At 51.2% G+C, this 13,431-nt stretch overlaps 1 protein-coding gene across 2 annotated transcripts; it reads left to right on the forward strand.

Moving 5' to 3' along the window:
• The first annotated feature begins 434 nt into the window (after positions 1-434).
• Positions 435-10,785, forward strand: ARMC5 (armadillo repeat containing 5). Of its 2 annotated transcripts, XM_063301402.1 has the most exons (6): positions 435-857; positions 2,599-2,706; positions 4,381-5,212; positions 6,229-7,505; positions 8,304-8,436; positions 9,204-10,785. In XM_063301402.1, the coding sequence occupies exons 1-6, from the start codon at positions 533-535 to the stop codon at positions 9,997-9,999; spliced, it is 3,471 nt and encodes a 1,156-aa protein (XP_063157472.1). In that variant the 5' UTR covers positions 435-532; the 3' UTR covers positions 10,000-10,785. The 2 variants fall into 2 exon arrangements, with proteins under 2 accessions (XP_063157472.1, XP_063157473.1); XM_063301403.1 differs by lacking the exon at positions 435-857 and having other exon boundaries at positions 2,645-2,722.
• The last annotated feature ends 2,646 nt before the right edge of the window (positions 10,786-13,431 follow it).

Here is a 13,431-nt window from a genome sequence, read left to right on the forward strand (position 1 = left end):
AAATATGCTTCACTTTGTTTCTTTTGAGGCCTACAACAGTTTTCCAAAAAACTTATATGCTCTTTTGCATTCTTCTTCAGAACATGAAAAATCGTTGCAAAAAGCCACACATGTATGGTTTGTTTATTCCCACCTAGTCTACCAGTGAAACTACTACTCCCAAAATGCACTTCTCCACTCCGCCCCTCCCATTTTTGAGACGATCACGGTCTCAATGGGAGATGTAGGATACGGTTTAGTTCCCGTCATCCTTTGCTGCACACGCTCACGCCTGTCATTTGCTGGCACATAGCTCTATGGAAGTTGCGGTCCATCCTCTTGACGTTATTTATCACAAAGGACGAGGAAGGAACTACAGTTACCGTCATGCATCACTCCTTCCCCTGCCCTGCTTGGAGCCGTGTGATCTATCCTGGGACTTGTAGCCTCTCCCCCTTCCTTTGGGGAGAGGACTACAATTCCCAGTGTGCCCCGGGCCCCCGTGCTTTGACGCCAACCCCCCTCAGACCTTAGGAAAGGGATTCTCCCCAAGATGGCGGCTCCTGCTTCAAGGGGTTCGGGGGGTGGAGCCTGTGCCCCCACCAGCTCCTTAGGTTATTGCCTGGCCCAGCTGCAGAGGGGGACCGAGCCAGGGCTGGGCAAGGCCTTGTTGGCCCTCAGGACCCAGCACATCAAGGAGACGGGAGGCATTGCTCGTTTCAGGACCCGTGGAGGGCTGGCGCCACTCCTGGGGATCCTGTCTGGCCCCCCGCGGCCGCGCCGCACTTTGGACCTGGCCCTCAGCATCCTGGGGAACTGCTGCACCGAAGGGGGCAGCCGCACCCAGGTGCGCGAACTTGGGGGGATCCCACCGCTAGGTGAGTGCGAAAGGGGGGGGCAGAGCGGGGGCGTGATGGGGAAGAGCCTCTCTGCGCCCCCCAGAAGAGCTTCAGGGGTCCCTGGGGGGGTGGGGCTGTTTCAGCCTCTGACTCAGACTCTGCCGTCATCGGTAGAGCCACCCGCCCGAGCCTGATGCCTGTACACGTCGTGGACTTCAACTCCCATGATTCCCAGCCAGCCGGGGCGATGGGGGAGGTGCGTCGGGATTGTGGGAGTTGAAGTCCGTCGCATCGGTAGGGGCTTGGGGAAGGGCATCTTGGCTTGCCAAGGATTGAAGATGCAGCCTTGGTGGGGAGGGGGAGGGTCCGGTTCCCATCAAGCCGAGCTGGGCCTCGTGAGGCCTCCCCTGTTGTGGGTGGGGCTTCCTTCTCATATCAGGGCATCCACATGGGGGGGGAAGGAGGGGGGGTCACTTTTATGTCCCCTTAAATCGGATGGTGCATAACCTTTGGATTCAAAAGGATGACAACTTTGTAACCTTAAAAAGGGCTTCGGGGTATTGGAGGTGGGCAAGCTGAAACCTCAGACTTTCCCCCTTAGAGAGGATTTTAGCTAGAAGTAAATCTCATTCGTTAAATATTGTATCAATTTTAAGGATTTTAAACCATACCATTCTGAGCCTTGTGTATCGGCCTGGACTCTAGAATCTAACCTGAGATGCTGCTAAATGTGCAGCATCTCAGGTTAGATTTGTGACAATTTGATGGGCTAAAATGCTTGGCGAGATGCTTAAGAATCACAGCTAAGTTATGCCTAAGCTTGTAACTTGCAGTCTGCAGTTGGTGTAGTTGGCACGCCATCTGCCTGTTAATATTGTGAGTACCACAGCTTCATTCTTTAAATGGAGGGACAGGGAAAATTGAAAGCTATTCATGGTTTCAAGCCAGCAGAAACAGGTTTAGGTTCTATTAATGCTTACCTTTTGATTTTCTCAGACCCTTTTTGATGCCAAGTTGTGAGGCTCTGCTAAGTACTTTGTATTTAGATGAGTGAATAAATGCATGAAAGAATTGGCTGGCTTTTCCTCTGAAGAGAAATTAGTAGAAGTTTTCGGAATTGGAGGTCGTACTGGTGCATGCCCTAGCTGTGAAAAGATCTCATAAATACATGTACACTCACCGTGCAAGAGATTTTGCAGCTTTTTCAGAAATATCTAGCATCATATAGTGCATGGCAGACAGTGTAATATATAAAATTTAGGGATCTGGTATTTATTTGTTAATTAGATGTACAGGTATGTCCTGCTTTTATTTTTTACAGTTTGAGGCAATGTACATAATTCTATTTCCTCCTATTTCCCCCATGAATGACAACCCTGCGAGGTGGGTTGGGCTGAGAGAGGGGGACTGGCCCAAAGTCACCCAGCTGGCTTCCATGCCTAAGGAAAGACCAGAACTCACAGTCTCCCAGTTTTTAGTTTGGCACCTTAAGCACTACACCAAACTGGTTCTTGAAGCTGGTGTTTCTTATCTAGAAGCTGATATTCTGTAATGCACAGGTTGGGTTGGATTGGGATCAGAGAGCAAATGTTGCCCATCCTTTCTCCATCCTGGAGTAACTGCCTCTTAGTAGAAAGTGATAAAAAAAAGACTAAATGTGTTAGTCTTTGAAGTGCCACAAACTCCCCCCCCCCACATGTAACTGGCTACTTCTGTGAAAGTTGTGGTTTTACAGCTGGATTATCAAACTGTTCCCTTTCCCCATTTTCTCTTTTTGTAGTTATTATCCTGAAGTCACTTGCTGTGGAAAGTATCCAGAATCGGACAGCGCGGGCACTCGGCAACTTGGCTGTAGACTCAGAAAATTGCCAGGCCATCCATGAAGCAGGTTGAACAGGGGCTGGGTGGGGAAGCGGGGTAGGATCTCTGTGAGTGTACAACTCTGTGTGTGTGTGTGTTTTCGGTCCTCGAAGTTGCAGCCGTCGCAGTGTCCCCACGGTCATGTGATCGTGATTCGGGCGCTTGGCAGCCAGCATGCATTTACAATGGTTGCAGGGCCCCGCAGTCATGTAATCACCCTTTGTAACCTTCACAGCTGGCTTCCGACAAGCAAAGTCAATGGGGAAGCCAGCAGGAAGTCGCAAGTTGCAGTTACCCGACATTGCACTTAATGACTGTGGGTGATTCACTTAACAACCACAGCTGGAACTGATGTTGTAAGTCGGCATAGTCACCTGACATTGCGCTTAATGACTGTGCCTCTTAGTGATGGAGTTGTCAGTCCCAATTGTGGTCAGTAAATGAGGACTGCCTGTACTGTGGAGACAGGAGGAATAGCTATTTTCTCACCCATCTCCCCTTTAACCATTAAAGGGAACCTCAAGTTTATTTTCCAACATCGTTAGTTGGACTTTCCCCTCCCTCCCTCTCTCTGTCATGCCCACACACACTCACATGGATGAAGAGCTGTGAATTGCTTAGAGTCAATATGGCTTGACGGATAAAGGTCCTGTGTTCAGCTGTATCAGGCGCCCTCAGGCAAATTTCTGTTTGCCTGGTCTCAGCTCCCCCTGACCAATACGCGTATCATTATCAACTCTGTGCGCTCTTGTATATCCATACCATCTATAATATCCTTGGGTATGCTGAATGCTTGAAATATTAAATAAAAACTTCCACATTTTATATATTCTATTCATAATAATATTTGATGTCAGCTCTGAAGGATGTTTAAAAACTCCTTAGTGGCGTTTGTATGGCACGGTAGAACATTTGCAATAATAGTTTTGCCAAATGTGATGCTCTACAGACTGACCGCAAATTAAAAGCAGCGATCTGTTAAGCGTCTCTGCGTCATGATGGATCCAGAGCATTCTTTCTGCTAATTTGTGGGGTGGGGAGGCGGTGGAGGTGTCCCTCTCTTTGCTGGGAGGGGTTTGAGTGGCTTTCCATGATCGGGGATCAAGTTCCAAATTACTCTGTTGAAGTTCCAGGGCAGACTTTTATAGGATTCTCCATATTCTGGGGAGAAACGGTATCACTAGAAACTAGAGCATATCTCTTCATCCATCTGTTTAAAGGACTTGTGTGACTCAGAGCAGCAACAATAAAACATAAAAAGAAAACAAGAATACCAAAATCAACGCCCGCACCCTAGCCCAGCGCTTGGGAGAACAGTCAGCTCTTCCAGAAGGCTAAAAGGGTGGAGGCCTGCCACATCTCCGGTAGATCTCCTGATGGAAGCCTCCTTTTGCCGCTTCCTTTAAGCGGAGAGTAGAGGGAGCAGCCCCAGTTAGTGCAATTGGCCTGACAGGTAGACGGTAGCAAGGTGACCTGAATCAATTGCCAGGCAAGTCGCCGTGGTCAATATGGTACTTTTGAGCGCTGCTTGGTCACCGCAGTCAATAAAAAGCTGAGTATCTAAGAATAAGCAGAGATGCGTGTTACTGAGATGCCTGGAAATGTGCTCTGGCTGACTCACGTTTAGAATACGTAGGACCTTGTAACGGGACTTCTCTTTCTCTTATGCCGTTTCCCCACTCCCCAAATATTTCCGTCACAGGAGCTGTGCCCCAGCTCATCCAGGTCCTCACCACCTCCCAGGACAGCGAATGTTTGCAGAGCGTGATCAGGGCCGTTCGCTACCTAGCCGACACTCCCACGCATCGTCTTACGCTGGCCCAGCAGGGGGCAGTCCGCCCCGTAGCCAAGCGCTTGGCTTCCTCCCTGGATGACGGGGCCCTGGTTGCGGCGGCCATACGTGCCCTTGTGGAGCTGACCAAGGGCTGCAGTCGTGACTGTGCGGAGCAGCTCAGCTTGGGAGGCGGGATGGGGCCGATCGTGGCCTTGGCCGGCCATGAGAAACGGGTCGTGCGGGAGTCAGCGCTTGCGGTCCTCGCCAACCTCTGTCTGCAGGGCATGCTGAGGCCAGCCATTGGCAACGCCGGCGGGGTGGAATTGCTGGTGGGGGAGATCCGACGACGCAGGGGGGCCGGGGCGCCTGGGGCCTCCCTCCATCCACTGGTGAAAGCTTTGTGTCTGCTGTGCCGGGAGGCTGTTAATCGAAGCCGGGTGCGTGAAACCGGAGGATTGGAGTTGCTGCTCTCCCTGTTGCGGGACCGATGTCACAGCTCTTCACATGCTCGCGTGGTGGTGGCTTTTGTGGCCTTTTTCTATGATGAGGAAGCCCTGGAGGTGCTGCAGGCTGGAGGGCTGGTGTCCTTGCTGGTCAGCAGGCTGGCAGCCCAGGGCCAGTGGGCAGGCCGAGAACAGGTGGAAGAGGAGGACGAACAGGAAGATGAGAAAGAGGCGGCCTCGTTTGACTTCCCTGCTGAGGGGCGACGAGGAGAGCAAGCCTTACCCGGAGCAGAGTCTTCCAGCTTTCAGAGTCTCAGGTAAATCTGGTTTTCGACTGGATGCCATCTTGGTGCAGGGGCCATTTTGAACAGCTTCAGATGCGTTTGACAACTCCTGTTGTCTGCAGCCCAATGGTTGGTGGCCATGTTGGGCTTGTGTTCCAGTAAGAAGGATTGTATTCCGAAGTGCCTCAAGGGTATTGTAGTGGAAAAGGCAGGTTTATAAATCAGAGATGGATGAAGTGAGTTTGAAAGCTGCTAAATAAAGGCTCTTACATTCTGAAGTCCATTTGGGAAATGCAATTCTATGATAGGAAACGTGGGCAGACAATAAAAAATAAAAACTGCATCAACACGTTAAGGTTTTACACTTACGCAAATGAAGGACAGTTGTCTATCTTGCATACTTGATTCTGGTATTCCAAATTTTGGGAATTCTAGGAAGGCCCTGGCAAACTGAAAAAGACAAGTATCAAAATTGGGAGCTGGTGGGCAGTTGGAGGTAAGCAGAGCTGGGCAGGTATGTGACTCCCTTCTCTGATTGTTGCCAGCTCTGCAGAGCGACTTCTGAATTCTTCCTCCAAAGTTTTAAATTCACATGGCTTACAGATTCAGCTGTTTGTTTTTCTTTTAATGGGAAGTTGCATTTCTCTGAATTTGGTGCCTCCTATTTGGTTTACTCCCTAAAACTGTATTCCTGTGCTTCAGCAGGTGACAGTGCCTGGCCAACCATGTCAAGGGATGCAACTATGAAAAGGTGGAGTTTGTGCCCTGAATGGCTTGGCACACCTTTCATTATTTTTCCACCAGGTATGGATGCCTGTGACAGCATCACTCTGCAGATGGAGAGTCTTCTGTCATGCTAATACAGATAACTGAAACATTTGCAGCTGAGAGGCTGCAAGCTGAGCGGTACAATCTGTACAGAATATCTGTTCCAATATTTCTGACCAAAGGGGTGCTGTTTTTGCTCTTGAGACCCCTTCTCTCCCCACTCCAGATCTTCCATCTCAAGGCTTATTCTTCTGTGCATCTCTTCTTTGTACCCCATGCAGATCCTGGCTTCTTTCAGAAGGTTATATTTCCAGCCCAGGAGATCTTTCTCCGCAATGGTCTCCTGATACCACCCTTTCTGAGCTGGAGGTCCAAGGAGATGTTAGTCCCAGCCAAGAACTACAAGACGAATCTCTGGGACCTTGCCACAGCACGTCTGGGATGAAAACCCATTCTAGAGCGGAATCTCCCGATTTCTTACATTCTCCTTTCTTGGATTTGCCTCTTGTGGGGCAACCCAGCATTTCGGAGGCTTTACATTCAGCAGCGAGAGATGGCATTCTTCCAGACCAGAACCTCTGTCCTGCAGCATTGCCTTTGTTGGCTGAATCGGAAAATCTCCATCTAGAACCTGTCTCGGAGGTTCCACATTCGGATGGGAATCAGGAGCAAAAAACAGCCGGGGCCAGTAAGCAGCAAAAGGAGCTGGGGATGTCGGAAGTGGCAAATTTAGAGGAGGAGCTCACTGGAGATGACGCCTTCAGGCTGCCTTGTTCATCCATGTCAGGGGAAATGCCAAATTCAGGGATGATAAATCCAGGCAAAGTCGATGGAAGGGCTGAACAGTCCACTTGGATTGCGTTGGTAACCAGCCAGAATAACCCTGGGCCCAGTAACTCCGGCTCCGCTCCAGTGATCTTGATTCCAAGCAAGAATGACCCAAGCCAGCTGTCACCCGGGCCTGTTGCCAGATCCCCGGCCACAGAGGAAGTGTGTTTGGTCCCTCCAAAGCTGAGTGTTCAGACTCTCCTGAGTTCTCCCGAGGAGTACAAGACGCCGACCTCTTGCTGGAAACGGCGTGCCAGGCTCCGCTCCACCTTTGAGCAAAGCACACCACCTCAGGGGTTGCGCCCTGTCGGCGAGGCTTCATCTCCCTGGCTCTCCTTAGCCTTGCCCCTCTCTTTCTCCCCGCGCGAGGGTGACCCAGACCTCCATGCGCCCGAAGCCCCAGCATTGCTCCTCCTCTCCCGGTTTTCTCAGGCTGAGGATCCCAGTCGCAGCTTAGTGACGCCGGTCACGCTGCAGGGGCTGTTGCGTTACATCACCGGGAGCCCTTCTCCTTCCTCTCGTTGCCTTCGGCTGTTGCATCGTCTCACCTGCAACCCAGCCTGCCTGGAAGCCTTTGTGCGCTCCCAAGGGCCCTCGCTCATCAGGGCTTGGTTGGTCTTGGGCGTATCCCCTGAGCAAGCCGCTACTGCCGTCACTAGTGAACCAGAGGAAGAGGAGCCGAGTGGTTTGGACGCTGAAAAGTGTGACCCTGGAAGATTCAAGGAACTTGGTGGGTGTATGTGCGTGCTACACCATCCCTATAGATTAGGACAGTCTTCCCCCACCCGGGACAGATGTATAACTCCCCTCACCCTAGCTAGCGTGCTTCCTTGGGATTACAGGAGTTGGGTGTGTTAGACTACATCCATAGGTTGGGAAGGCTGTCCAGAATATTGGGGTTCTATCTCTACCCCTACCACCACATTTGGGATCTTCTCATCTCTGCTTTATGCCTTAATGTCCCACCTCACCGGGTCTTTGATATCAGGGCAGCCATGGATCTAGACCAGTGCTTCTCAACCTTGGCAGCTTTCATATAGGTGGACTTCAACTCCCAGAATTCCCCAGCCAGCAAGGTTGAGAAACGCTGATCTAGACCGAAGCGCTGGGACTCCTGTCTCCCCTTGCTATTACAGGTGGTACTGTTGACCAAGAGTCAGTAGGTTTTGGTGACAGGATGGACAACAGGCAGCCATTGCAGATGCTGAGCTGCAGTTTCCCTGATCTCTTGTTGGTGATCATAGTGGCTATAGCTGAGAAGATTGGGGTTCAACAGTGTGGGGCGGGGGACATTATTTGTCCCTGCCTGCTTTTCAGTCAAGCGAGAGCCTCTTGTTTCCCATATAGTCGGTGAAATAGGCCTCTTGAGCTTAACATGGAGCAGGAAGAGAAATGGAAAAAACCTGGAAAGGTAGTATGGCATATTGATTCCCCCAGCTTGTTTGTGGCTGTTCTTCCCAGTCAAGACAGATTGCTGCTTTAGATGGCGATGCTTGTCTGACCTGCTGCCTTCCCCCCACCTCTACAGGAGAGGCGCTGCTGATGAACCTGTGCGTGCAAGCAGAGTCCCCCTTTGGCGTGGGGGTTCTCACTCACATGCTGCTGTCAGGCTGCGAATCGGACCAAGCAGCCTCCGCACTGGCCCTGCCCCTTATCTGCCGGTGAGTTGGGCATCCCTTTCTGCATCAGAAGAGGTTTCAAACCGAGCTGAGGAGGGAAAACATTTTCTTCCTCAAGTAGCTGTCAAAATGGCAGCCACCGGTTGGAACAAGACATGGGCGCTGGCTGCATTCATGTGACTCCCTTAAGCAGGTCAAATAAAGACCTAGCAGACACTCACTAGGCATTAACAATGGTGGTCTGTTTGCGGTTGAGTATTGTGTGAACGCAGCCCATATTCTTAGCCTGTAGTTCAGTGTGAGAGGTGAATGGCCATGATATGTGAATGCATCCTCTGGATGGAGTTGTCTCAGATTTCTATTTATCCCCAGAGGTTTAGACATTGTGGGTTAGTGGCTCTGGAACCACAAAGCAACGTCCATGTTCTCCATCCCCAAACAGGCTGCAGATGGAGAACAATTCTTTAAACTGTAGGACAGTGTTTCTCAACATTGGCAACTTTAAGATGTGTGGACTTCAACTTCCAGAATTCCCTAGCCGGCCATGGCTGGCTGAGGAATTCTGGGAGTTGAAGTCCACATATCTTAAAATTGCCAAGGTTGGGAAACACTGCCTCGGGAGATCTTTGAAAGAGACAGTGGTGTGGTGGTGTGATCTCACAATTCTGGAAGATGTGGGGAGAAGGGTGCATACCATCAGAGGTTGCCTCAGTTTTGAGGAGAAATATTGCCAGGAGATGGGGGGAGAGAAATGAGATTGAGTTGCAACAGGCAGCGATGCCCTTTGCTGTGTCTCCCCTCCACTGCAGGAAGGATTCTCTTTGTCGGAAGCTCCTGTTGGACCTCTCTGGCCTGCGGCTCTTGCTGGGGGTCCTGGTGCGGGATCCAGACCCCTACTTTGTCTTCTACGCCTCAGACACCCTTTCCCTTCTCCTGAGCTCCCAAGCCCCGGCTCCTGCTTCCATCTCGTCTCCTGCCCAGAAGCGGCCTCGCCTGGATTCCCCGTCGCCTTGCCCTTACTCTTGCAGTGTGGATGAAGGTGGGGCTGACCTGTTCTTTCAGCTGGACTCCGGCTGCAGAGTGCCGGCCTTGCGCCGGGTTGTCAGTGATGCCTCTGAGGTCTTCCGAGCCATGCTGAGTGGAGGGTTCGCAGAAGCATCCCACTCCACCGTGACTCTCCGCAACGTGTCGCCGGAACCCTTCCTGGCTCTCGCGCACTTCCTCCATGGCTGTCGTGGCAAGCCCTGCCGGGTCTTGGGAGTGCCATTCCCCCTCCCTTTGGCAGAAGAAATCCTGGTGGTGGCTGAACAGTATCTCCTTCCAGAGCTCCAGGCCTTGGTGGACGAGGCCCTGTGCCAAGACTCTCTCCGCCCTGGCACCCTCGGGCAGGTGTACCGCCTGGCCGAGCAGCAGAACCGGCCCCAACTGCTTCGGAACTGTGTGGCTTCCATCTTCCTCCGGGAGGGGTCCACCCCCACCCGCCGAGCTGCCGCCCTGGCAGAGCTGCTCCGATCTGTGGTCAATCCCAGCAGTTTAGCTGCAGAGCTGCTGGGAGTGGTGCTGGACTCTCCGTGGGGCTGTGGCTCGGAGGGGCAGCTGAGCTGATGGACAGGTCCTCGTGTCTCCTCCCTCCCGGGTCTGACGCACAGCCGAAGCCCCAACGCTGCTGTGGATCGGGTGAGGGGGAGGGCGGCTGGCGTGTTAAGTGAATAAATGGCAAGGTGCTCAGAAAAGGGGAGTCTGGGTCAGTGGATGGTCCCGTAGCTGTCGGAGCTCAGTCTAGCAGGGAGAAGGATGTGGGAGCAAGCCCTCCTTGATCGGTTGGGGGTGAGACGGGGGGGAAAAGGGGGAGGTCGGGTATCAGAAACGGGGAGTGCCCTACCAGCTGCTAGGCAAACCAACGTGGGTAGAAGCCATAGAACTCTTATTTGGGAGCTTTGGGAATCCTTCTGGTCAAAAAGGGAGTCCTGCTTTTTGGCTGGTTGAAACTCAAAGCGGGAAACCTCGTTGTGGTCCGAGCTAACTGTGGGAAGGACTCAGCTTTGAATATATAGCCTCTGGGGCAGCTCTGTTCCGGTGCTAGATACTTCAGAGATGAGCCTCAGAACTGGAGAGCTCCTTCTCCACTCTGCGCAGAAAGGCTTCCAGGAGGCGTCAGAAGGGCGTGGCTGTAACCGAAGGAAACTGAGTCAGGAGGAGGCCCGCCTGACGCCCCCACGCTGCTGAAGGAACCTGCAGAGGGTCAAGATGCCGCCTCCTTCCAGAGGAAGTGGGGAAGCGTTTACGCCAAGAGCTCGGCTCAAGGGGGGCTGGCCCAGTGATGCGGTTGGGACGATAATGTGTGTAAGCTGCTGTACATAGAGAAATACAGAGAGCCGCGAAATGCTCAGAGTGTCTGTGTCGCTTGCCCTTATTTCCTCAACAGAACGTAAGGAAGACGGGGCCGCTCTTCACAACTCCCGCTGAAGACTAACGCACGTGGGTAGTCTCTGCGGAATCGAAATTGAAACCTGGTTGAAAGACCACATTGTGCAAACCCGCTGCCAAAGAGGGCTGTGGCAAGGTTTATTCCCCTCTTCCCCCAGCCCAACTCCTTTTGAAGGCGTGGGCTGGATACCATGCTGTGGCCTGCTTTGGGGCTTTCAGCGCGAAGGCCTCTGGGGCGCCCGTTTCTCTGATCCTCTGAATAAGCTGAGGGATGATGGAATTTGCCTGCCCTCTTATGCCAGTTATGTCCCTTTGAATTGAATTGCGAGGCCTCCTGGGCCTGTTCCTGCCCTCCCAGTCGCCTTTCCATGCTGAGAACAGGAAACGCCTGTTTCTAACTGCATCCAGATGGTCTGGAGAACTGGCGGAGGGAGGGAGAAACCACTTCCTAAGGGCCTGGTTTCTATAGTCTGCATTTGTCTGGGATGGGGTGGGAGTGGGATCCAGTTTGGTCCCCATTTTGGCTTCCTTTTTTGAGGGTGGGCTGTCTGGATTTTCCACTCGTTTTTTGCCAGACCATCCCCACTCGCAAATTCCATCCAGCAGCAGCAGAAGAGATGCAACCCTTTCTCCACCAAGATAATGAAATAATGCATTCTTATGTTAGCTTCCTTTTTTCCTTGCTCCTGCTGCAGCTTTAAAGTAAGTGAGAAGCTTTTCCTGTTGCTGTCTGTCTGCCAGGCAAAGGGTTGCCTGTTTAATATTGGTGGGGCTGGATGTTATGGAAAGCCACGGGAGTCAGCACCAGCGTTGGCAGCTGATTTATCATAGAGCTGTCAGCTTGGTGCTGAAGCAAGCCAGGTCTAACGTTCCAGCCTATAACCACTTTGTTTCTGAACCCACCTCCTTTGCCCAAAATTGAGATAGGTGCACATCTTTGCTTGAGAGTGCATTCAGCTCTTAAGGGATGCTTAAGCCCTTGGTGTATCCAGATTTCATGTTTTATGTGATCTCACCAAGGACTTTATAAAATGTTCCTTCTGGAATAGGTTCTTACTCCCTAGAACAATGTTTTTTCAACTTCGGGAACTTTTAAGATGTGTGGACTTCAACTCCCAGAATTTCCCAGCCAGCCATGCTGGCTGGGGAATTCTGGCAGCTGAAGTCCACACATCTTGAAGTTGCCAAGGTTGAAAAGCACTGCCCTAGAGCATTCAGGAAGTTGTAAATATGATAGTTGTAATTACAGTGTCGTTCCAAAATGAGTCTCTGGCTCCAGAATTCATCCCAGGACCACTGTATTCTGCTGCATGTCATACTCATATGAGTTTCAAAGTACTTTACTGTACAGCTTCCTAGAGTGGGATTTTGTCTTATTGCAGATGGTGAGAATGGAGCTCATTCAGGAAAAATAACTGTTTCAGAATAATGTGACTTGGGAAATCTGCTCAGATTAAAGCCTTGTGGCTTTAAATAAAACAGTAGGACACTCCGCAGTCAATACTATCTATTCATCAAGAGCTGTACCAAAATGGGGGGAGGTACCTTGACTTTTCCATCTAGCCTGATGTCCTCCAGATGTCACAGGACTGAGCCCCTTCACATCTGGCACAGTATATGCCAGAGTTTCAACTGAAAGCTTTTTGTAAAAGCTGCTACTTGGACCTAATAACTGGAGGGTAGTCTCTAGCCTTGAGTCCTGTAAACTCTGAATGCACAAACATGCGCACATGCGCACACACACACACACACACCCTTTGGAGGAAAAGGCTGTGTGTGTTTGACTTAGGTGGCCTGGAATAGGCCCTTCTTGCCTCAAGGCTCCCACAGCTAACTATGCTACTAGATCCCGCTGACACAATTTCACCAACTTGGCTTTTCTCAGTTTCCCTCTTGCTAAAACCATGGTGGGGAGAGTCAAAATAATGGGAAAATCCAGCTTTGTTTTCCCTCAAAGTGTTCAAATGCCTTCCTATTGCTATGCCCAACTCATTCCTCCTCTGGGCTGGATCTAACATTCACAGATTCTTTCTCTCCTCTTTCATTCTCCAACATTTGTTCAGATCCCCCTTGCCTTTCTTCTCCAAAAACATCCTCTGAGTCAAATCATTTCAATTGTCCAGTGCAGTGTTTCTCAACGTTGGCTAGTTTAAGATGGGTAGACTTCAACTCCCAGAATTCCCCAGCCAGCAAGGGGAATTGCTGGCTGGGGAATTCTGGGAGTTGAAGTCTACCCATCTTAAACTTGCCAACGTTGAGAAACACTGGTCCAGAGCCTAAATTCTCCCGGTCATTCTCAGCTGCGTCTCAGCCAAAAGCATTGCTGTCTACAAAGACTGTGGCCACCCCTTAACTGCAAAACTACAGACCTCTCTCCTCATTTTTGGCATCTAGAATACGTGACCAGCCACAGAGATGTGACAGTATAGAAGTGACCAAAGTGAGCTACCTTGTGGGTGCCCTATTTCTCCCTGGGTGCATAAACCTCAAAAAGTGTGGGGAGGAAAGAATGAGAACTGCACGAATGTTGAACGCATCTAGCCCTCCCGCGCTTTCTCCACGGAACTCGGAACCCTCTTTTGATTTTAAATTGTGCGTCGTCAGTTGGAG

The sequence above is a fragment of the Candoia aspera genome, chromosome 4 (assembly GCF_035149785.1).
Source record: "Candoia aspera isolate rCanAsp1 chromosome 4, rCanAsp1.hap2, whole genome shotgun sequence".
Taxonomy (NCBI): Eukaryota; Metazoa; Chordata; class Lepidosauria; order Squamata; family Boidae; genus Candoia; species Candoia aspera.